The sequence below is a fragment of the Mangifera indica genome, chromosome 15, assembly GCF_011075055.1.
Source record: "Mangifera indica cultivar Alphonso chromosome 15, CATAS_Mindica_2.1, whole genome shotgun sequence".
NCBI classification, from domain to species: Eukaryota; Viridiplantae; Streptophyta; class Magnoliopsida; order Sapindales; family Anacardiaceae; genus Mangifera; species Mangifera indica.
The window spans coordinates 14,434,193-14,458,261 of record NC_058151.1 but is presented as its reverse complement, the minus strand read 5'-3'; the positions used below and the strand labels follow the sequence as shown (position 1 = coordinate 14,458,261).

At 33.9% G+C, this 24,069-nt stretch overlaps 5 protein-coding genes across 7 annotated transcripts; 1 reads left to right on the top strand and 4 right to left on the bottom strand.

Moving 5' to 3' along the window:
• Window positions 1-654: 654 nt before the first annotated feature.
• Window positions 655-3,286, top strand: LOC123198200. 3 transcript variants are annotated; one of them, XM_044612857.1, is made up of 9 exons: window positions 655-867; window positions 966-1,031; window positions 1,111-1,260; window positions 1,364-1,499; window positions 1,602-1,764; window positions 1,994-2,122; window positions 2,305-2,499; window positions 2,868-2,990; window positions 3,079-3,286. In XM_044612857.1, exons 1-9 carry the CDS (start codon window positions 759-761, stop codon window positions 3,169-3,171), a joined length of 1,164 nt encoding a protein of 387 aa, XP_044468792.1. In that variant the 5' UTR covers window positions 655-758; the 3' UTR covers window positions 3,172-3,286. The 3 variants fall into 3 exon arrangements, with proteins under 3 accessions (XP_044468792.1, XP_044468793.1, XP_044468791.1); XM_044612858.1 differs by having other exon boundaries at window positions 656-867; window positions 987-1,031; XM_044612856.1 differs by having other exon boundaries at window positions 656-867; window positions 960-1,031.
• A 3,576-nt stretch (window positions 3,287-6,862) lies between these two features.
• LOC123197278 (transcription factor MYB35-like) lies at window positions 6,863-8,599 on the bottom strand. The gene is made up of 3 exons (XM_044611499.1): window positions 8,111-8,599; window positions 7,889-8,018; window positions 6,863-7,685 (listed from the first exon to the last, which is right to left on the bottom strand). The coding sequence occupies exons 1-3, from the start codon at window positions 8,427-8,429 to the stop codon at window positions 6,917-6,919; spliced, it is 1,218 nt and encodes a 405-aa protein (XP_044467434.1). The 5' UTR covers window positions 8,430-8,599; the 3' UTR covers window positions 6,863-6,916.
• Window positions 8,600-9,175: 576 nt separating this feature from the next.
• Window positions 9,176-12,847, bottom strand: LOC123197279 (probable prolyl 4-hydroxylase 7). The gene is made up of 8 exons (XM_044611500.1): window positions 12,572-12,847; window positions 12,391-12,468; window positions 12,224-12,281; window positions 11,956-12,060; window positions 10,436-10,493; window positions 10,164-10,339; window positions 9,989-10,049; window positions 9,176-9,719 (listed from the first exon to the last, which is right to left on the bottom strand). Exons 1-8 carry the CDS (start codon window positions 12,673-12,675, stop codon window positions 9,403-9,405), a joined length of 957 nt encoding a protein of 318 aa, XP_044467435.1. The 5' UTR covers window positions 12,676-12,847; the 3' UTR covers window positions 9,176-9,402.
• Window positions 12,848-14,959: 2,112 nt separating this feature from the next.
• On the bottom strand, window positions 14,960-16,764 carry LOC123197548 (glycerol-3-phosphate acyltransferase RAM2-like). The gene is made up of 3 exons (XM_044611865.1): window positions 16,141-16,764; window positions 15,450-15,954; window positions 14,960-15,354 (listed from the first exon to the last, which is right to left on the bottom strand). Exons 1-3 carry the CDS (start codon window positions 16,762-16,764, stop codon window positions 14,960-14,962), a joined length of 1,524 nt encoding a protein of 507 aa, XP_044467800.1.
• Window positions 16,765-21,589: 4,825 nt separating this feature from the next.
• Window positions 21,590-23,865, bottom strand: LOC123197207 (serine/threonine-protein kinase D6PKL2-like). The gene is made up of 2 exons (XM_044611391.1): window positions 23,007-23,865; window positions 21,590-22,557 (listed from the first exon to the last, which is right to left on the bottom strand). Exons 1-2 carry the CDS (start codon window positions 23,627-23,629, stop codon window positions 21,684-21,686), a joined length of 1,497 nt encoding a protein of 498 aa, XP_044467326.1. The 5' UTR covers window positions 23,630-23,865; the 3' UTR covers window positions 21,590-21,683.
• Window positions 23,866-24,069: the final 204 nt, after the last annotated feature.

Below are 24,069 nucleotides of genomic sequence, written 5' to 3'. Positions count from 1 at the left end.
AATTTTGGAAAGCATATAAACTTTGCTTTGGGCTAAGCTGCATAAAGCCCAAAACCCATACAGAATATATATTCTTGAGCCCAAAATTCTCTGGCTAAGGCCCATATCGATGCTGATTGAAAGCCCGAATCAAAAGCCCATTTGATCTGCTGAATCTAATAAAAACTACATGATTAAATAATTTAATTATTTATTTATTTTTAATTTAAAATTATAGAATAAATATGTCAAATTATTGTACCGATTGCACATTAAAATAATAAATATATTTCAAATTATTTTAAATTTATATATGGCATTCTGTTTATTCTTTATTTCACATTATATATAATTTCAAATGATTTTAACATATCAATATGTGTAAATCAGTGCACGTTTTTTTTTTTTTTTTTAAATAATGTGATCTAAGTTCAGCCCTTCAATTTCCTCACGTGCGAAATCTGTTTGAACACGTGATGGGTTGCTAGGGCATTGCCAACTCTTAAGAAGACAACGGGTGGCATCCTAAATTCTGTGTCCAGGTGGCACATTTTGGGACCCACGATGGCCCACAATTTTCGTCAAAGTACGTTATTATCGTTAGTTCAGGGTTGAAAAGTCAAAGGCGGGCTCTCAAAAATAGACTGCTTTTAAAAACAAACGAGTGAGCCTGAACAGAGTTCAATCTCGACATTTTTTGGCGCTGGATCTTCCAGTTTTCGCGAATAAATAAATGAATAACACTAGAAGCTCTAAACTCAGCTCGGCTATTTGAGGTAATGGGAGGTTGTGGGTCAAAATATTTCGAGAAGAAGAACATGAAGCGAAAGAAAAACACAAAACACCATGCTTCTTCACGTAATTTTGAGGGAACGTTACCTCTTCCAGGTTCGTAAGGGCTAATCTCTGATGGGGTTTTTTTTTTTTTTGAAGCTTTTGGTTCTGGGTTTGATTTGCTTTGTTTCAATTTTTATTGGTAGACTCAGGTTTGCCTGATTCTCGTCCAGGTTTGGAGTCTGTGTTGGATGAAGAATTTTACAGTGTTCACGATGGTAGGTGGCTTGATATTCAAAATTTTAGGAGACTTTCTAAATCTTTTTGTTGAATGAAAATCATATTTTGATTTTGCAGATTTTGTGTCCGTTAATGGGGGAGTTTTGTCTCCAAAAGGAATGTCAAATTCAGGGACACCGAAATCAAAGAGGAAAGCACTTACAAAATTTTCCTCAATGTCAAAAGCTTCTCTTAAATCGAAGGAAGGACATGGCAATCCATCATTAGGTGAGATCACCCTTTTATTGATTTGTTCTATTTCGGGTTTTCTGTCTGATTATATTAAAATTTGCATGGCAATCTTATGTTTAGTTGGTCTCTTTTGTCACAGTTTCACCCAAGGGTCTTTCACAAAGACCACTTGCCGGTTCCTCGACTACATTTTGCCCCATAGATAAGAATATACCTGATTCTTGGTCACCTATTCCACCGGGTAGTTTTAAAGTCCGGGGACAGAACTATTTTAGGTGAGCATTTTCTGATTCTTTTGTTGTTTGTAATGTAGTTGTAATTACTATTAGCTGCCTGAGTTTTTAGTAATGAATTGTTGTTTAATTTGTTGATTACAGAGATAAGAAGAAAGATTTTGCTCCTAATTATGCTGCATTTAGTCCCTTTGGTGCTGATGTTTTCTTATCACCGCGAAAAATTAATCACATAGCTCGTTTTGTAGAACTTCCTCTTATGAGTTCACATGAAGAAATCCCTTCGATTCTTGTTGTCAATGTCCAGGTGCTTCTACCGCCAATTTTAATTTGCTCATAACCTCAATTTATCTATAGAAATTAAGTTCACTACTACTTAAAAGATGCTTTAAACTAAGTCGCTGATGAGTGCTTGTCATGACGTTCGTTATACTTGTTCTTTGTATCTGCAAATTAGGAAAGGAATATTGTTTTTCTTTCTTTTCAAACAGTTTTACAAAGTATTTTAGTAAATGACTCTCTCTTTAAACATGCAGCTGCCGTTATATCCTGCCGCAGTCTTTCAAAGTGAAAATGATGGAGAAGGAATGAGCTTGGTGTTGTACTTCAAGTTATCTGAAAGTTACTCAAAGGAGTTGCCACTTCACTTCCAAGAAAATTTCGTTGTAAGACGATTTCTCCTTCCCTGCTTTGAAGTTTTCCAGTAGGTTTAAATTTAGCTTGTATTTAGTTCTTTGTTTTAGAAAGTTACTGCATCATACAGTAGTTTATGACTTCTCTGATTTGTACATCTTTGTGGTTTAATTACTCATTAACCTTTTGTTGTCAATTTATTTTCTCATCACAGAGGATAATAAATGATGAAATGGAGAGGGTTAAAAGTTTCCCTCTAGATACAATTGCACCTTTTAGGGAAAGGCTGAAACTGTTGGGCCGCATTTCAAACACAGAAGATCTTCAATTAAGTGCAGCTGAAAGGAAGCTTCTGAATTCATATAATGAAAAACCTGTTTTATCACGTCCTGAGCATGAATTTTACTCGGTAATATTTCTTTGTAACTTTTTAGGCACCAATAGCTGTTATGGTTGTCAAGAAGATTGCATGGTGAATTGAAATCAGATTGATAGTTTAGGCTTTTACAGGATTGTGAAGGTCACGTTTGCTTATATTTGATTAATCAAAAGTTTCAGCAAAGTATAATACTGACAATTACCTGGATAAGGAAAACATGTTTGGTTCATGTGTGTTGCGACTTTGTGTGTCTCCTGTATAGCGAGAGTCACTTTCGATGTGTTTTTCATTTTTTATTCAATTAAGCTGAATAATAAAAAGCAGTCATTTGTCATTACCATGTCAAACTGAGATTACATTTTATGTATGTTCAATGACTAATATGATATCTCCTGTAGGGAGAAAACTACTTTGAGATTGATATCGACGTTCACAGATTCAGCTACATTGCTCGGAAAGGTTTTGACGCATTTCAAGACAGGTTTAAGCTGTGTATCTTCGATTTAGGCCTAACAATTCAGGTACCTTTTATTATCAAAACGGTTCATTCTACTCTCTCTCAAGATTCATACCAATGTATGTCTCACATAATCTTTTACGTTCGAACAGGAAAATAAGGCAGAAAACTTGCCAGAAAATATCTTATGTTGCATAAGATTGAATCAAATTGACCACACTAATTATCACCAACTTGGCCTATGAGCCGATGGGCTTTCAAATCCTGAGAATGACACAATGTACAGAATTCCCCCTGTATGAAGAACTGATTGTGTATGAAGGACTAATTTAGAGCTATGGCCATTATTTTCCCTTCCTATATTCTTCACCATGCCAATCTCTTGCAATTTTGTAACCTCTTAACTTGGTTTCCTTATCCTTTTTATGGAATTGTATGAGTGTACAGTCTGACGAAAAAGAAAAAAGAAAGAAACACGAATTGAAAGCACATCATATACAATGTAATTCTTTTATTTCTTTTGAAATGATGATTGGTCTATTGTATTCATATGTATTTGCTCTTGGCGCCCTCAATAAAACGTGTACTCCAGACATAACTTGGGATAAAAAAACCTGTGCTATTGTATAAATTTAGTAACTTTTTATATTAACAATTTCATTCTTTTTTTTTAATGCAATTTTGTATGTCTAGTATTATTTTATCTACAATAGAGATTACAAACTATATATAAATATATGCAGGATAAATAATGGCATATTTTCCACTCCTTTTTGAGTTTTTAACTTTATATTTGTATCTTCTAAGCAAAGTTTTTAGACTAGGATTACACATTGATCCAGTCAAAGGGTCGATCTAGATCGTGATTTGGGTTGGCGGACAATTGAATTGATGACAAATTAAATAAATATTAAAATAACATTCAACCAAACAAAATTATGACCTTATGGTATTTGTTACTTATTGCAAAATTTAGATGTTAATATCAATATGACAGTTTAAATGATTAATTTGATTTGGGTTTTATAACAATGTTTTTTATAAGATTTTAGAAAAATAGTATTACATATACTTACTGTTTGATTGCCACATTATTCAATGTAATTTATCTAATGCATATAAAGATCAATAAAAGAATTCTAATTGAGAACATTCTTTGAGGAAATTGAAGTCCCTGACATTAGCACAATGTAAGATTTGATAACACAAAATCATATTATAGTGGTGATAGTTTAGGAAAATGAAGTCCCTACAAATTAGCACTATTTAGCATTTGGTGCCTTTCAATCATAAGGCAAGTCCTAAACATTCTAACTTAATAATAATAAGCCCAAAAACAAATCAACAATTTTCATTTCTTTCTAGAATTACTTAAAACAAGCCATGAATTGTTGGTGAAATCAAATCCTGCCTTCTATAGAGGTCTATGAGAACTCCATTTTTATTTTTATCATTTTAAGGCCTGTGAGAAGCCATTGCAGCTGAAGGTACCCCATTCTCCTTCATTGTTTATACAAAATGCCGCTTTCTGTTATGTTGTTATTTACTTTTTTTCCGTTTTTCCAATCTAAACTCTCCAAGCTTTGCCTCTTTGATGCCAACCAAGAAGAAGAAAAGTGTTAAATCACTTTAAAGTTCAAGATTTCATTGGGAATGTATTGTTCATTATCACAAGTTTGTATATGTGGTAGATTTTTTTATTGTTATTATTATCTTTTTGTCACATTGTTTATACATTCTGGTGCATACATGTAGGTGATGAATCTAAATTTTTTTTATACTAAGATTGTTTGATTTGATAGATTAAAAGATAGGATGCGGAAAACTCACAGTGGAATTGATTGAGAAGGAGAAGGCTCATATGATAACCTATTAAAAAAGGTAGAAGGGTTCGAAAAAGAAGGCTCAAGAGTTTTCTACTCTATGTGGAGTCCCTTCTTGCCTGATAATCTATGGTCCAAAACTGCAGAATCACCCTGCAGAGTTAGATATTTGGCCCAAGGAGCGAAAAGATGTAATGGAAGTTATAAATTTATATAGGGAGAAGGCTTTTACAGCACATGGAATCTCACCTCAGAGATTGATTGATTTCTTTTCAAGTTGAAACTGAAAAGTTGATGACAAGATTATTGAACTGCACAAGGCAAATTTGGAAGCAAAATTCCCCAGATGGGATCATCGTTTAAACAGTTTTTCTGCTGATCATCTTAAGTGGCTTGTTGCTTTTGTGACACTAAGATTGAAGTTGCCAGAAGGTAATTTGAAGTGTTAGAAGTTGAACAAAATGTGATGGAAAGTTCTGAATCAGAGGTTCTGGCTGGATTCGGAAATTCTAATCAACACAGTCAAGTTCTGTTCCCATTGTCTTCTGTGAAGCCACTTGACATGACATTGGGTCCTTATCCATCCGAACTTCCCGTTTGATTGTAAGGTTTTCGATCATCCAATGGCAATAATGATGATGAACAGTGAAGATAATGCTGAATTTTGTGGCGCTTCTAGTGGCAGTGTGACAACATGCACTCAACTGCAGCACCCTATGCATTTTGATCCAATTCCAACATCTGCAATGCTAGACAATGTGATGTACAACAATCCCAGAGTTATGCGCATTTGTGGCCTAACTATGCAGCCATTGCCACTTTTTGATCAGTTTCCTGTTCTGCCAAGTCATTCTTCTCAATTGCTTGGTTCTCAATTCAGAATGAAATAAAAACTTTTTGTGCTGAAAGAACGTAAAAGAAAAGTACATCCAGAAGAATTTAAGTGCAGAAAAACCACAACCTTGAACCTTTTTATCAGAAACAGCCTCACTCTCTCAAGAAGATGGAGGGATTGTGCTTTAGGACTAATAGAAATCTTCTGGTGAGGATTCCCCCCTCTCTTTGTATCAAACTGTCAATGTTTGGGAGTTGCTTATAATCCCTTTCCCAGCAGTTGCTGTGGGAAGTGGAAGGCCTGTTTTATGATCAAGAAATAATTCCTCATTTTCCCAGAAGTTGCTTATAATCCCTCATTTTCTCAATTGTCATGTTGTCGTTGTCCTGTGATTTGGTGGCTGATCTTTAGAAATAATTTAGTGAAGAGCTTGGTCTTTTGGATATCTTTTAGGCTCACCAAATGGTGGATCTCATTCTAAAAAAGCTTTTTTTTAGCCCTTGGACTCAGGAAGACTTGAATCTGGATGCAGTTAAATACTATAATTAGGTCACAACTTATATGATTCGTTGTTATTGTAATTTCTGATAATACTGCTAGCTATTTTCTGAGATTTAATTAACTTGATAATGATTTAATTATCATTGGACTCAGTCTTGCTTCTTTGTAGAGGGAAATGATGTCATCAATGATAGATTTTGTCACCATTATTCAGATTTGACCCTCTCTTCCTATATTTGGTCTCTTTTTAAATACTTTAGTTTCTTTTACAATATGGTCTTTCAGAAATTGAGAACCATTTTGTCTATAAGACATTATCGATATAGATCCTATTTTACAATATTTTTTAGAAATAAAAATTTTAGTACAGTTTTGTTTAAAAATAACAATCATAATATAATTTGTTTTAAAGATAAAAATTCTGATATATAAATATATTATTCATTTATATGATTGATATAGTAATTCATTAGCAAATACATTCATTATAACGAGTGAGTTGATCGTTTTTTCTTTTTGTTATTCATATTGATTTGAGTGTGAATGATTGTTTTATTGGTTTTATACATTTCTTAGTTCAAGTCATATCACTTATTTGACTACCATGTATGAATTTGTTTTTTATATGTAAATTTATAATATTAAAATAATAACTTTTTTTCTCAACTAATGTGACAAAAGTTGATAATACTACATTGATTGGAGATAATACTATTGTTTATTAGATTGGAAAAAACAACTTAGTAAAACCATCAAAAGCTTTCTTAAATTCTAACTGCCCATTACATAACTAGAAGAATCACCCTTCATAAACCAAACACTTTGACTTGATCAATCAAAAGAGCCATCCAAAAGAGCAAAATATTGAGAATTCATCTCACTGTCTTTACTCAAAATAGCATCCACAAACGAACTTGTGGAGGATGAAGAAGCGTCAGCACATTTGTTGTATGCCCCAGAATTTTCTTGTTCATCTTGTGTCAAAGTTGAGTTGGTTGAAGACAACATCACCTGAGGCTCAAGCTCTAAATTTTGCTGAAGTTCCATAGACATATGAGGATCATAGATGAGAAATTCACTCCAACTAAAGGGAGAAGGAGGCTGCGCAGGGCATGCAGTTTGAGACAGAAAAGGGTGGCAAGAACTTGAATTTGAAGAGTTTAATTGCATGATAGTAGATGAAGAGGATGAAGAACAAGAAGAGGTGACTTCACTTGCGAAATAAGGCTGAATAGTCTCCTGGTTTGACACTTGAACCTGAGCCAAGAAATTCCATGATGGTTTGTTGTTAGCAAAACATAAATTATCTTGGACAAGTTCTGGCTTTGGCTTCAGGATCATCTTATTGAAATCCTGAAGCTCACTTATCACTAAAGATGATTCAGGTTTGGACATTAATGTGTTCATGTTTCTTCCGAAATTGTTTCCAACGTTTGTGAAACCGCTAATGTTTCCATAGTCAGAAAGCATCTGAGAAAAAGGCTTATGAGTAACAGGATCAATTCCCATCTTGGAAAGCTTCTTCTTGAGCTTAGTGTTCCAATAGTTTTTCACATCATTGTCTGTTCTTCCAGAAAGCTGTTTTGCAATTAGTGACCATCTACACCACAAAAGAAAAGAAGTTATTTTGGAAAGAGAGAGAGAAGTCATTCAACTTGCACCAGTAACAGAAAATAAAAATAATAATATAATAAAGCAAAGCTGTTAAGACAGTTGTACATTTTGATGGAAGTTAAGTTCTGTTATTATGAGACAGGATCTTCCAGAAGGTCAGTTACAATGAGTTAAAGTCTTAGACTTAACCTGCTACCAATAGCTTTGTGAAGATTGATTATGATCTCTTCTTCCTGAGGAGTGAAGGTGTCATGTTTAAGGTCAGGTCTCAAGTAATTTGTCCATCTGAGTCTGCAGCTCTTGCCACATCTGTTAAGTCCTGTGACATTAATACAAGACTCATAAAAACATAAAATGTGACTAAAAAGAGTAACTTTTCTTGCAAGAAAAGTAACAGTCTTCAGTTTAGACCTGCTTTCTTGGGAACTGAAGTCCAGTTACCAGTGCCATGGCTGGCTACGTAAGCAAGAATCTTTGCATCTTCTTCTTCAGTCCAGAGACCCCTCTTGACATTTGATTTATCACAACAAGGTGGCCGCCCCATGGAGAGAGGAGGTAAAGATGGTGAAATTTTGAGTGGGGGAATCTGTATAGGTAATGGTGATGCAATTAGAAACCCTTGTTTACAAGTACATTTTAATAGAGAAAAGGGAAAGAAATTAATTAGTGAAAAGGCAAGAAAAGCATGGAAATGGCTCCACATTAACAGTAATTGCATGATCATTTTCATCTTCTAAGAGAAACAGTTTAACATGACATCACAAAATAATGCTCCTCTTCTCTCTCTCTATTTCTTGTGCTTGCCTACATTAGCAGTTTATTCAGGTACATTTTGGGTGAGCTAATTCATAGTTTTTTTTTTTTTTTTCAATAACTTTATTTTGGAGGATTGTTCATGTTTCTTAAGCAATGCACCACTGTTCTGGGCACTTGGGAGTGACATCCCTTGCTTGCTTCAGCCTATAATTTGTCTGACAAGAATAAATTTTGGTACCATGAATCAACTTGAATTGATGATTGTTGTTTACTTACTAAAGATGGCAGATATTTGAATAGGTGCGTTAATTTCTGCCCAACCTCTTTGGAAAATTCTTGTATAATATGAGCCATTGGCCTCAAACATCATCTCCCACGACTGACTGGAGAAAATATGTTATTTAATTCGGTAAAAAGTTGATGAAATATTTTTTTCAATATTAATTTAGAGTCATCTAATGATCGAAACATAGTCAATTTTTGCCTTCAGCTATGGTTGAATTTGAATTCAGACCCATTTTTATAACATGAACCAAATTCGAACTAACTCAGATCAAATCCAAAATAAAATTATTTTTATACCAATCTTGAACTGACTCTTCTGAACTCGAGCTAGACACCCAAATCAAATCTAGCCCTATATAGCTTTTCATGATGTTCAACCATACTGAAAGGTTTGCAATTCTTACTGTGGCTTATCACAAGCCTAGGTTTTTCAGATGAAGCAATATTGGTTTTTCATAAGAAAGTGAATTTGCAATAATCATTTGTAATTGCAAACTTATGCTTGTTGTGACACTTTGTATCATAAGGTCGATGAGCTATAAAGTGTTTTATTATAGTATCTTAATTCTCACGATTCAATACTATATACCAACAACTATGATGAGATTAGCCTATCCCTGAAGTGTAAAGAGGACAGGAGCCAAAACTGGAGAGAGGGCTTCCTATGAGGATGCTGTTGATGATTTGCATGCATTGCAACTCTTCCGACAGTATCCAGGAGAGCTTTCTGTACCCACCATATAATCGGGGTTCTTTGTACACTCACCTGCCTTTGCCCACCTAGGGCAGTTCTTATCCTCGTCAGTGCAGCCAATTGGCACCTTCTCTGGTTTGTCAAAGGACCTGACATGGATCCACTTGGTTGCTGACCACTTCTCACCCTCTATGACTGGGCAACTTCCATGCAAGCTGCTTGTATCTGTAGTTGCATCCGGACGAAGACTGAAGAACAACAAGGCATCACCTTTCCTTGGTTTCACTGCAAATAGAGATGGGAAAATTTATCAGAAAATGGTATAAAGACAGTGTAAACCTGGATCACATATTATGACAACGATAGTAAGGATTCAATTGCTAAAGCCAATTCAATTAGAATATCCATGTTTTTTTCAGTCTTTTCACTGAGATAAACTTATTACAGAAAATTGAATGATCTGATTAAATTAGACTATATGGATATAGAAAATTTAAAAATATGAAGTCACAAAATTCCAGCAGAGTATATACTTCTGTGCGACTTTAACTAACCTGCATAGCCTTGTTTGGCACAATCAGACCAGCTATCATCCTTCGGCTGAGACAATTTTCCCTGGATAGCAGAAAAGTTGAGCAATGGATGTTAAAGAATTGAGACTGGAAAAATGGGGTATAGAAGTAGAAACCAAAGAGCATTAGAGAGCTATAGCAACTAGCAATCATGCACCTCTGCATCGGGAAAGACAGTTTCTCCACCCTTCTCAACATTAGACAAATACATCAACACCGTGGCAATTCGGTGGCCACCCAGCTCTTGATTAACCTTGTCATGAAAATAGTCAAAATGTGGTTCATACTTTTGGCCATTCTCATAGTGCAGTATTTGAATGGATTCCCCATTTTCTGAATACAAGACCAAGTTATATAAAGATTATACAAAACTCTTTTTAAAACTGTTTACAAAAGCAAGTGTCAGCGACAAGCATTTAAAAAATGTACCATGTGGAAGAAAAGTCCACAGGGCAATTCTGTCCTCAATATCAGCAACAACTTCATCCTTCAGAGATTAAACAAAGAACACCATATAAGTGTTAAAAGTTCAAAAGTAGAAAGTGCATTCATCATAAAACATTCCTGAAATAAGGAAAGATATATTCCAGTAATCTATTACTAGAATGGTCAGCATGGCACAATGACATTATCTTCACAAAATTATATGCATGATAGGAAAACTTAGCATTTTATGAAACCTATTTGAAAATGAGGAAGGTGGCTCTTAACTTGCAGTTCATCAACATTACCCCATATTCATAAAGCATGGATACATATTAAATCGTCTGCCAGAAAAAAAAATGCTTTGGCTGTGTAAAACTAGTAACTAGTTTGTGTTGTTATTCGTTCAAAAAGAAATTATGACACTAAGTGATGCAGAATCAGACAGGCTTGTATTAGGATAATAAAATAGTTTTAGGATTTATCTTTATTATTTATAATCTTATCTGATTAGATTATCTTAAGTAGAATTATCTATTTGAACACGGCTTATATAGGTTTATTTTAGGCTATAGATGAGCCTCAATGCATATAGGAGGTGAATATAAATAAAAATAATTGACTGATCTTTGTTACCTTCTTCTCTCTCAGTCCCTTGTTCTAACCTCTTCTGTCTTGTCTCCTTACTTCTATATTTCTTTTCTTCTCTCCTAGTCTTCTGGTTTTCTTAATTCTTTTCTGGCCCTCTTAATTCTTTTAAATTTCCTCCCTTTCATTTATCCCTAATGTAATATGTCTGTCTCTTATTCTCTGTATGTGGCAGGGCCAAATGAAATTAAAAAATTTCAAAGTAAATGGGGTCAGCTGAAGCCCCATGACCACCCCTCCCTTGGCCTTGTTCTCTCTATCTCTCTTTCTCTATTCTTCCTACATCAGTAAGAAAATCTCCTTCATCAAGCATCTCATAACATGCTAGAACTCCATAGTCTTTGTCAAGAAGATTCAATCTCAGACAAGGGTTGACTGTTCAATATATGTTGAAGTCAAAATTGTTAAGGATAAATCATAACCTTTCATAACTGGGCATAGGCAAGAAAAGGGATCCATAATAATACTACACATGAATATATTATGGTTTATGGAAGCAAGATGATAAACTGTCGCCATAGGATGAAAGTTTATCAATGTCAAGCAAGTGAATATTTAACAATGTCAGCAGAAATTGCAAAGAATAGCAATAAGAGGTACTTCACTATCAACCCTGAGATAATGTTTTAAACTCACTCCAGAAAAAGTAACCCAAAATGAAGCTCTTATATCAATATCCCAGCTGTTTGCTAAAGGTTCTGACAAATATTTATGTCATAATGATCTATTTGACACCATTAACAATCCACAATGCCAAAATCATATTAACAAAATCTAATAAACTCCACTGATTTTAACATGCACCAAGAACATTACTCAAGGCTTATAATATATCTTTCAATACATGCTAATAGAATCAAATCATCCAAATAACTCACCTGACGTTTGTTAAGAAACATGCCAGAACTTGTTCGAACTTCGCTCTCTATGCTCTTACCAGACTCATTATCTGCAACCATTGACTTCTCAAGCTTATCCTTTGCCTAATCCACCAAATTAACAAAAGCCCAGATAAGGAAAACGCATAGGCAAATCATTTCCAACCCACCAACCATTTTCACACCAAATTTACAAAATTTCCCACAAAATTCTATCATCCAACATAATTACACCATCAATTGAATATCAAAAACATAATTATCTCACCAGATCAATAAGATGATCACACTCTTCAGGCGTCAAAAACCCTTTGTATATAAAAGCCCTACAGAATCATAATCAACAAGCAACATTAAGAAATTTAAATAATCAGCAAACAACATGCAAATTCTATAAACATAAAAAGCCCAAAAAAAAAAAAATTGAGCGAGCACCTTGGAGACCATGAAAGCTGAGTAACATGTGCAGGATCAAATTGCGCCTTCCTCTGCAATCTAAGAATCGACCCTTCCCTGAAAAACAAAAAAAAACAAAATTTCACCACAAAATCAAATCTTTATCTAACAATACATATAAAAGAATGTATTTTCATACGATAAATAGGGAAAAAAATACCTTGCTTTGTCATTGAGCCAACTGGGAATCTTCACAGAAATGGAGGGATCAGGAAAGACAAGGAGGAAACAGAGAGAAAATGCAAGAAAATAAGACAGACCCATCTAGCTTTAAAAAAACTGCTTTTTTCTTCCAGAAAACACAAAAAAAGCCAAAGATGGAGAGATTTAGAATGAAAGTGTTTTGGGTGTTTTCGTTTCTGCTGTTTTCCAAATCAACGTGCGAGGCTTGGCTGGTTTTGCTTTGACAAATTTCCTTTCTTCGCACTCTGTGAGGACATTTTGATTTTGTTTCCATGTTTCCGCCTTTTTAAGGCCAAATCGCCGTTACCGCCGAAGTTTTGCCTCAATCTTAAACATACCTACAACGTATAAAAATTTTAAAAACTCACCCATAGGCTAATTACCTTTATAATTTTTAGTTATAAACAAGGGTAAAATTATTATTTCACTATTAAACCCTAGAGTTTTAAAATTTAATATCATTTTTCTTTCAGGTTTTAAAAACTATTATTTCCTCCTATTTTCAAAATTTGAAAAGTTCATATTTCACTTATGGAGTTTGTTTAACTTTTTTGACCACCATTATTCCAACCATTGATCAATGTTTTTTACCTATCTTTCAAACCCAATGATAAAGGGCAACCATCCAACCACCACGAAGGAGGAAGACCATCGTTATCTAGGCAAAGAAGCATCATCCTTCATCATCGAGTTTAGAAGATGCGAGAAAGCATTGTCCTTTGTTGCATCTTCTAGAAGCAACAACGACGGTTGTTGTCTTTCGTGATAGTTGGGTGACTATCATTCGTCGAAAGATGGGTGGAAAGCCCTAACCGATGGTCGAAATGGTAATGGTTGGAGAAACTAAACAAACTTTAAGGATAAAATCTAAACTTTTTAAATTTTAAAAATCGATTGAAATGTTTCCTTTTAAAACATAGGGAGAATGATTTAACTTTTAAAAATATAAGATTTAGTAGTGAAATAATGATTTTATCCTTACTTATCATTGAAAATTGTAATGGTAATTAGTTTAAGAGTGAGTGTTTGAATTTTTTATTTATCATAAGAATGATTTCGAGATTAAATTAAAATTTGGGTGGGTAATATTTTTGCCCTTTTTTTAATGCTCACATATAGGACAAGAGTAATTGTAGTTTGTAGCTTTGTATAAAAGGTCAATTGTCAAATGTTTATTTTGTTTGGCAACTGGTGGTCTTAATTTCTTAGAAGGTTCTTATAATTATAAATAAAAAATATTTTTATTCATAATAATAATATTTATAAAAAATAATAATTTATTTCGCAATATTACTATTATATAATAGTAATTTAGTAGTAATATGTATTAATGGTACGAGAAATTAATGCTTTCAATTCTAAATTAGACAAAGTTGATTTAGATTATGACCAGTACAATTGATAATTGGATTAGTACAAATTAAATAAATATTAAAACAAAATAAAATTGTGATTTAACGGTATATAATTCATATTTCTTTCAAGACGAATTCAGTTTAAATCCCATTATACATACATACATACATACATACATACATACATACATACATATATATATATACATATATATTATAAAATCATAATTGAAAATAGTAGAGATTGAGTAATTGTGTTAGCTATTACATAATAACAAATAAGTAATAATAAAGTAATTAATGTGTGAAACATAAGTCAATGATTTTGTTGATCGCTATATTTTCTTGTCAATATTGTATCAATACTTATTTTATTATTAAACTAAGAACCCTTGTGGTAAAACATCGGGAGCTTGCAGACATCTAGACCCACAACTACAAACTATTTAGACCCATAACTATAAACCAAATAAATCAGAGATAAACTTTAATATGATACATCACACTGAAATCATTTAAACTCTGGATGTTTGTAATTAACCATTAACCTTTCACCAATTAAGTCAATCCTTAAGATTGTATTAATACTTATTATTAGTACACTTAATCCTGTTATTAAATATCAATGTTTGAAACTAAGATTATCTCAAATACAAATTGGTCCAATAATCAGGTTTGATAATTGTGCTTCAACTAAAGATGTATAAAATTGAGTGATATATAGGTTAAAAAGGATCTTCAATCTATAAATCACAAGTCATATTGATTCGAGTGAGAATCTGCCTGCAATTCATTTGTCTTTTTCGTCTTGTTCATGAAATGTTGTGTCACCTTTAATTTCCTCTTATTTCCCTTTTTTTTTTTTTTTTTTGAGATTTATATAATTATGTTCTCTAATTGCAGATAATCAGCCTAATTAATTGCAACTTAATTAACTCTAGTAAGTTGAAATGCAAAACTTAATTTGATTATCTACATAATCATACACATAATCTCGATTATAATTTCTGCTAGCAGCCCATGACTTTGTTAGCATTAAGCTTAGGTTTTTCAACAACAGTGCCATCGTTTCCGGCGAGAGCTCTATACTTATCCTTTCTGCTGAAGCTGGTGCATTCATACGACAAGCTTGAAGCAATCATCCTCTGAATGTAATTTGCAACGTCGTGGCTTGATTTCCCTGCACCACAGGTTAGCTTATGCGGTAACTTGTTCAAAAAGGTTACTTCATATGCCGGGCTAGGGTTCATGAAGAAGTAAAAAGGGTCCATCCCTTTCCACCCTCTCGCTGTAGTTCCATGAAACATACTCATTCTATTCGCCATAGCCACTGGAACAAGCTCATCGGTTAGCTCTGCAAATAGCGCCGAGAATCGTAGCAAAAATGGCTCTCTACATGTTGTTCCTGTCAGATGTTCGTCGACATTTTTGTGTGAGAACTTTGTAAGTGTGTTAATATTCTGAACGCTTATGTAAATATTATTTATTATTGCAATATACCTTCAGGACAAATCACTAGGTCACCTTCCTGTAGAAGTTTTTTGATCATGTTTGCATCGGTGACACGGTCACGGCTGAGGCGAACAGTCTTGATAGGGGAAATGAACTCGGAGAGGCGCGAAAGGGAGTATGTGACGGCGGGAATAGGGCGGCCTAAGGCGGTGGATAAAAAGATAGGGTCAAGAAGGGTTCTGTGAGAACAAATAAAGAGAACACCTGTTTGGCCTGTGGATTTTTTGGCAGGTGGAGGTGGGGTGCCTTTGATGTAGACTCGTACACCGAGTGCCCAAAAGGCGTAATAGACTAGCTGCATAGGGAGGAGGGCACCGGCGGAGATGCGGAGACAGGCGAGGAGAAAGCCCACAGGAATCCAGAGAATAGTTAAAAGTGCCATCAACGGTGTTGGTTTTTGGACTAGGCGGCCGTCGTGGAAGACTATTGGTTTTGGAAGCTTGTCGTGGCTTACAGGCTCCACCTCTGGCTTGGGTGGCACTATGAAGCTCTCCTGCATCAACATAAAAGTTGGTAAGAGAATAAAATCGATAACCAAGTCTTCACACTTTAAAATAAATAATAGATTATACAAATATTTTTTTATTATATGAGTTAATGTTATTTTATTTTTAATTTATAATTATTTAATTATATTATAATATATTATTTATGTATCTATTAAAAATTTAACGGGTACCTTGCATAATTTCATAAACATATGATCAGTTTTCCTGTCACCGAGTCCAATGTGGGGCATTTGATCATCTCTAAAGGCCTTCTTCAATGCATCAGCTTTATTCTTTCCTGCAAGAACGCCCGGGCTCTTTAGTAAACCGGTAGCTCTACCTTTATAAACATCAATCTCAGTTCCAATCACCATGTCAGCACCCAAATAATCCTTCAAAAACGCCTCCACCATAATCCTAGGGTTCGCAGTCAACACGCATCGCTTCCCACACGACGAGAACACCCGCCAAGTCTCAGGGTGCAAGTCCCCAGAGTAAAACTTGGGCAACACGGCACGGGCGACCGACTCTATACTAGAGACTTTCATCCCCGCAAACGTGGCGAAGATGAGAACGCGAATGCCAGCGGATTCAGAGACGTGGTAGTAAAGAATCCACGCGAGAGGAGAAGCTAAAAGCAAGAAGAGAAGCCGCAAAATTCCCCCTACCTCAAAGGCAACTAGAGCAAAGTAAGGAAAAGAACTTCGTCCTCGAATTAAGGTCCCATCCATGTCTGCAACTACTGTATCCTTTTCACGCCCAATGGACTTACATCGGTCGATTGTGGGGAAGAAACTAGAGCTAGAAGAATTCATTTCTTCTGGTTTTTTAGCCAATTTTTTTGGTGGGTTAGAAATTTGTTTGGTTTCTTTAGATATATGTAGACAAGCATGAGTGTGGACAAATAACGTAGAGGTTTATGAGATCAATGCATGAGATTTCCAAAAGATTAATTTCAGCTATATTTTAATACATTTAGAGCTTTGTAATGCATGTAAATGTAATGCTGAGGACTCTGAAGACTTTGGAAATACCGAGGATTGTATTTGTTTTCAAATGCATGAAGATTCTAACTTTCTAAGGTTCCAAGAAGTGGAAAAAGAATTAGAAACTTTTACATTGTTTTTTCATGTAAATTATAATTAATTAACTTTGATAAACTCGTCATTCTTTGCCTTGTTTTCCCTTTTTCATTCTTTAATTCCATCTTTCTTCCCTTTCCCATTCAAAAACACCATAAAAAACTCGGCTTAATGTTGTTTTCGATGACCTAAATGCCAAAATTTTGGCCTTTTTAAATCATAACATATAGTTTATTTTTTAGCCCTTTTGTATGTGCAAGGAGAAAGCTTGACTGTATTATAATAAGATGTGCGATTCTTACAATTAATCAATAATTAGACATTGAATTAGCTTGGAAGTCTCTGTTATTTGGGCGATATGCACCATGGAGAAAATGATCCCAGTAGTTTCTTCTAATTATGATGTGTAATTTTTTTACACATTTGATAGATCTATTTGGAGAAATTTTCAATGCTCTTCACATAAATTTTGTTGATATCAATGGTACCAAAAGAAGAGAATATGCTTTCTTTCAAGTGAAATTGTGATAGGACATTTGCTTTATTCCGATAGGAAATTTGTTTTATTCTGATTAGGGATAAATTTAAACCAAACTAAATCTAAACAAGTATTGTATCAATATCAACTCACTTAAATCACTAAAAAAAATGATTTATCAGAAAAAAAAAACGATAAAGAAAAAATTCATCATTTAAATAATTAGAGTAAAAATATGACCCAACCTCTAATTCTAACAAAAATCTTTTACTACTCATAGGAATATAACATATCTACTTGTCCAATCATTTGTTGAAATTTGAAACAATGCAATACAATAATATTAATTATTTATCATTCACAAAAGCCTATAGTATAAACATAACTGTGGTTAATACTTAATTCAGGAAAGGATTCTTATGTAAAATTGAAAACTCTCTGCAATGGATGCCTAGTATTAACTAACTAGAGGATTCTTTGCCACCTAAAATACATCTTTACAATAAAAAAGTTTATGAATTATTTAATTAATTTTTTTATTCTTATGTGATGTAAGATATTAAATAAAAGGGATATTATATTAAATGTTCAAAATTAAACAGTGTTAAGCGAAATGACCCAAAATTCTAAGGTTTAAGCAAAATTGCTCTCAATTTGAGAAATGATCAAACTGCCCTTATATATAAACTCTATATTTCCCACGGTTTTACTGTTCAAAATCAAAGAAAATTTTGAATCTCCCACGGGTCAACGGATTTCACCTTTTTCGTCGACTTTTTGTGTTTTCCAACAACTTAAAATGACAAATAAAGGTAGTATATCATCTCACTTCTTGTTTGAATCAATTTATTGTTAGGATTATTGAGATTTAAGAGAGATTTTGAGGTTTGAATGTTTAGGATTTCGATTTTGAACAATGCATAAAATGTTTTGATTCTTGGTTGTTTTGCTTGAATTTCTTAAAGGTTTTGTGTTATTGGATGTGTAGATTTGATTTGTGTTGAAATTAGAGGCTGAAATAACGATTTTTTGCTGGAAAATGGGCTAAATATGTCGATGTTGCGTAATCTCCCACAGGCGCCCATGGGATTGGGGGGAAATGTAATGTTTTCAAAATTTTAGGGGGAGGGCGAACAATGGGAGATCCACGGGGGTCCGTAAAAAATTTAACACTGAACCGTGGGATAGTATGTGAAAACCGTGGGTTGGGTGGAAATTAAATTTTTTAAAACTATAGGATTTATATGAGACAAACTTTGAACGATCATAACTTTTGATCCAGAAGGAGTTACGGGACCTATAATATATCAACGTGAAGCTCGTTTCGAGCTTTGTAACATATCAACGTGAAGCTCATTTTGAACTCTATAACGACAACCAGCTTTGCCGGTTGTGCAGAATTTAGAGACCAAAATAAAACTGTTTTAATGTGTATTATATAGTTTTTTTGTTTTATCAAATTTAGGATTTTCGGTTTTTATGATTTTAAGTTTGTTTGTGATCGGGTTAGACTTTTTTTATATGTAATTTTTAAATTTGATATTTGTAATTACGATATAATTACGAAATTTTTAATCGATTTTTCGGTTTTCTCATTTATAAGCTATTTGAATGTGTAGTTTTCAAAATTCAGATATGGTTTTTTAGATTTTCACGTAATTTTTTTATTATTAACATTTTAGGGTATTTCAATATATCTATTTATTCATAACATGCTATTTTCAATATAGTTTTCACGAATTGATTTTTTTCAATTCGAATTCAGAAATACGAATTTTTTCTTTCTGAATGAACTCGTAGTAATTGATATTAAGTAAAAATGAGAATGAAAGTGAGTATTTAAGTGATATAACAAATGTATATAGTGAGAGTGAGAGAGAGAGAGTTTATATAATTGTGATGAAGGGTAATTTTACTATTTAAAAAAAATTAGGGCGTTTTTGCTTAGAAAAATGAAATTTGAGTATTTTTGTTTAAAAATAGTGAAATTGAGCATTTTTACTTAATAGAGGGATGATTTGGCCATTTATTATAATTTTCCTAAATAAAATTTTATTTAAATTGAATCGTTATATTAAATTAAAATTAATTATATTAAATAAAATAAATTTTAAATCTCATAATCAATCTCATAATTATCAAATCAAATAAATCAAAAATTTTAATTTTAATATTTGAACTTATGAATACCCTCTTATATATTCAGTTTTTTCTTTTATCGGTGCTAAAAATATTTCTACTTAATCTGTTAAAATATGTTTTTTAAAGCATCCTATAAGTGAAACCTCGTGCATCTTGGGATTGAGAAAAGACTTGTCCTGGTATGGGCTCCTTGTTCCATTAATTACGGTTTTACGCAGAATCACCACCTGTTCATGGAGGACTGATATTCATGAACATGTACCACTGCACAACGCATTAAATAAACCGACAGCAAGGTTTAAGAGCTTCAATGGCAGATCAATAATTAGGATCTTTGAGCATTGATTGATTTAAGCTTTTAAAACTCTGTAGCCATATTTATAATGAAGTTCAGGCTTCAGTCTGTAATGTTTCAGATTTATGCCAACTCCCTGTTCCTGATACAGCTAGCTTGAAGTTCCAAAAAAATTTGCAAAATTTTGAAAGGTGTCAGCGTTTCAATTTTAATAGGATGCCTGATATGGGAGAACATTCAAAAAATACAGTAAAAATGTTAAAAAGAGAAAGTTACAGGGATAAATATGGTGGTTTCTAGCCAATCCTGAAACTTTAAAAAAAGGGAAAACAATGGCCTTTGACCTTATAGGTGCTTAGGACTAAGGGGGTTCAAACCCAAGAGTACAGTTTTTTTTTTTTTTTTTTTTTTTTTTTTGTGGGTGAAAACATGGGCATACTTCTTCCACGCTTCAATCAAATTTAAAAAAATGCATACATCAAGAATTAACACTTATTCATTCAAATGGTTGGGTGACCTTATTGTTCAATTTTTTTTTTTCGTTCAATTCAAAACCATTGAACCATAGGATTGAACTCGAGTCAAACTAGTTTTAGTTTGAGCTTGATTGTTAGTTTGACTTAATTGAGTTTGAAATGAGCAACTCCTAAATGAGTTTAGACTCTGAGTTTGAAGTACAATACATCAAAATTAAGTTTAGAAGTGTTTAATTTGTCAAACTTATAAGCTTGAGCGAATTCGATTTAAAACGGTTAAAACAAAACCATTTTGATTAATATGCATAAAAGGTAATACTATTTTGATGTGAGTCGAGATAAGCTTCAGCTTGATTTGGTATCATAGACAAACTCCCCTCCTGCTAAGCCGAATTCAAACTTTATTTAAAAGGAGTTCGTTAATTCAAGCTTAGACTTGAGCTAAATTCCTTTAAATTGAGGCAAACTCAATTAAGCCCAAACTTAAGTTTAATTTGAATTTAATCCAATCTAATTTGATAATATCACTTTAATTTATATAAATAAGTTAATAAAATATACTTTTAGGTGTAGTTTAACTCAAGTAATGCAGAATTATTTTGTGATCCGTTTGTGGGCATCAGCCAAGAAAGAAACACTACAAAAAAAAGTGAAAGTACTTAGTAAATAAAGACTGTTGACTGGCAACTGCAAAAGAATAAAGCAACTCTGTATCTTCGTTTCCTGGTTAAAAGCAATGTAAGGGAGAGTTGGAGCTAGCAGAATCCTACAACATGAAAACCAGAATAAAGAAAAGAAAAGATCAACAGAAAGTAACAATTCAATCTCGATGGCCAGAGGTATCACACAGTTTTACACCATTCCAAAAACTTTAGTATGACTTGTCTTGTGTCAAATTTCTTTTTCAAAAGCTAATTTGGGGATAAAGTGTGAGAGAATAATAACTGGGTCAATCAGATTTTGGACAAAGAGCGATTATACAAAAAGAAACATATGAAAAGGGCTCAAGTGTCCCACCATTTAAGGACCACTGTGGAGAAAGACAAAATCACAACAAAAGTGGCTTCAATTTTTGCTCTTCTTTTATAAGAATGTATCTTTCATGTGAAAATAAGAATCTCAATAATCACAACTTAATGTCGATTCCAAAAAGGGTATAATCTTGTAAAGGAGAAAAGATTTCATTCAGCAAATAAATAAACAGCAACAATGTCAATATAACACCTCAAGAATAACCATTACATCATTGCTGCAAAACTCATTAGAAAAATTCGAAATCTAGATAAGGACCTGAAGAACTATCTGAGTCTGTGGTTCCCTTGTCATTTTGAGGCAAGGATGACCTTGATGTTTGATTTAAGAATGAGAGATCAACAGGTTTTGGGATTTCTGGAGGATGAGTGCTGCGAATCAATGCCCAATTGACACTTTCAAAGAAGGGATGCTGTTTAATCTCTGTGGCACCTCTTTTGAATCCTAATCTCTTTTGTGGATCCTTAACAAGTAGACCCCGGATCAAATCCTTAGCAGCAAAACTGATGGAAGATCCATCTGGAAATTTGAGGGGCTGACCTACAACATTGAATAATGTCTCCCGGTTTCCACTACCCTTAAATGGTGTCCTACCAAGCAGTAATTCATACAAGAAAATACCAAACGTCCACCAATCAACAGCACTACCATGTCCATCTCCTCTTATTATCTCAGGAGCTAGATATTCATGGGTCCCAACAAATGACATCGATCGTGCACCAGTTGGTTCAGCAATCAGTACAGGAAGTGAATCCGAATTTATCAAATTTGGTTTTACACTTTTTGCCTTTGCTGTCTTGGAGTTGAGAAAACGAGGCTTAAAGCATGATGGTTGTAAGCAAGAAGGCTCCACACAAACAGGTAATTTGCAGGCTGGATCAATGCACGATGGCTGAATACAGTAAGCGGATATTCTGCATGAGGGTTCATCACTGGACTGTACAAGAGTGGGACTAACAAAACACCTCAATGACAAATCAAAATCAGAGAGCATGATATGACCATCCTCTCTTACCAATACATTTTCTGGCTTTAAGTCCCTATAAACCACACCCATCATGTGCAGATATTCAAGCGCAAGAAGCACTTCAGAAGCATAAAACCTGCAAGAAAATATAATCTTATCAGAAATTATATCTTAAATTCTAAAAGTATTACAGAATAAAATCAGATTAACCAGCATTCCTACATGATTAGCAACCTTTTCACTTTCCCACAACCATAAATTACTACAATAAGTTGTCAAATAAGAAATTAACGACTGTGAGTAAATTTCAAAGAGCTCAACTTAAAGAGATCCACTAATTGGGCTAAATATGGTTGTTAAACTGTCTCCCAATCCTTACTGAGATACCCTAACCAAGGTGGAAAGTAGATATGGTTTTATCTTGTAACAACAAAATATGAAAGGTCATATCATCAAGGTCGAGTGACATAACTTCTTAATAAAATGAAACTTCATACTCTCTATGTTAACAGCCAAAACTAAACTGATAATAGAAGATGACAAGGTAAAATAAAAATGGAAAATTCAAACTTGGCTATAACTAACCTTGTAGCTTGTTCCGAAAAATGCTTGCCGGGCTGGCGTTGACGGAGCATATGAAGGTCTCCACCATTACAAAACTCCATCAATAAACAAGAAAACTTGTCAGTCTCAAAATGTGAATAAAGTGTTGGCAAAAATGGATGATCCAACAAGCCTAGAATTTCCCTCTCAGTTTGGGCTCTCATCAACTTCTTCCTCCCTGCTAACATACCTTTATCCATCACTTTCATTGCAAACAAACACCGCATCTCTCTCAACTCAGCCAAATAAACACTCCCTATATCCCCACAACCAAGCTTCTTCAACAGCCTAAAATGCCCCAACCCCAAGTCACCATCCTTAACCTTTACACATTGCACAGCATCCCACTTCATGTCATTGCCTTTGTGAGGCTTTGAAAGGGAAGAACCTCTAAAACTACCCTCATTTCCATCAACACTACTCAGAAAACTAATCTTTTCACTTTCATTCTTACTTGCTTCAACAGTGGCATTGCTTAAGTTGCTACTAAAACTATTCTCAGACATAGAAATTGTGCTACTACTACAAAAACTAACGCTATGAAGACTGGTACTAGTGGCTGATTCACTGTCACAATTTGCAGGGCTATGGTGAGGCTTATTCATGCTTGTGAGAGTGTTGTTGTGAAAGAGTTTGATGAAATGTGTCAAAGGAAGGATTTTTAGTTAGAGATTCAGATGGTCAAGGGTGTGATGACCGAGGTGGTCAAAGAGAGCGAGAGAGACGCGGGCTCACTAGCTATTAACAAGATCAAAAGGAGGGTTAAAACGGTATTCAAATTTGAAATGTGAGTTGGGTTCTGAATTTTTTTCTATTTCTCTCTCAGGTTTTACAGTGTCCAAGTATGTGTTACAGCTTGGAGACAAAACAAAGCACAGGACAGAGAAAGAGAGATTAAACAAAACATAAAAAATTTCACGAGGACAAAAGCCATTCAGATTTTCTAACTAAACAAACAAACACATATTAAAAATACCCAATTCACGAGGAGGACAAAAGCCATTCAGATTTTCTAAGCAAACAAACATATTTTTAAAACATCACT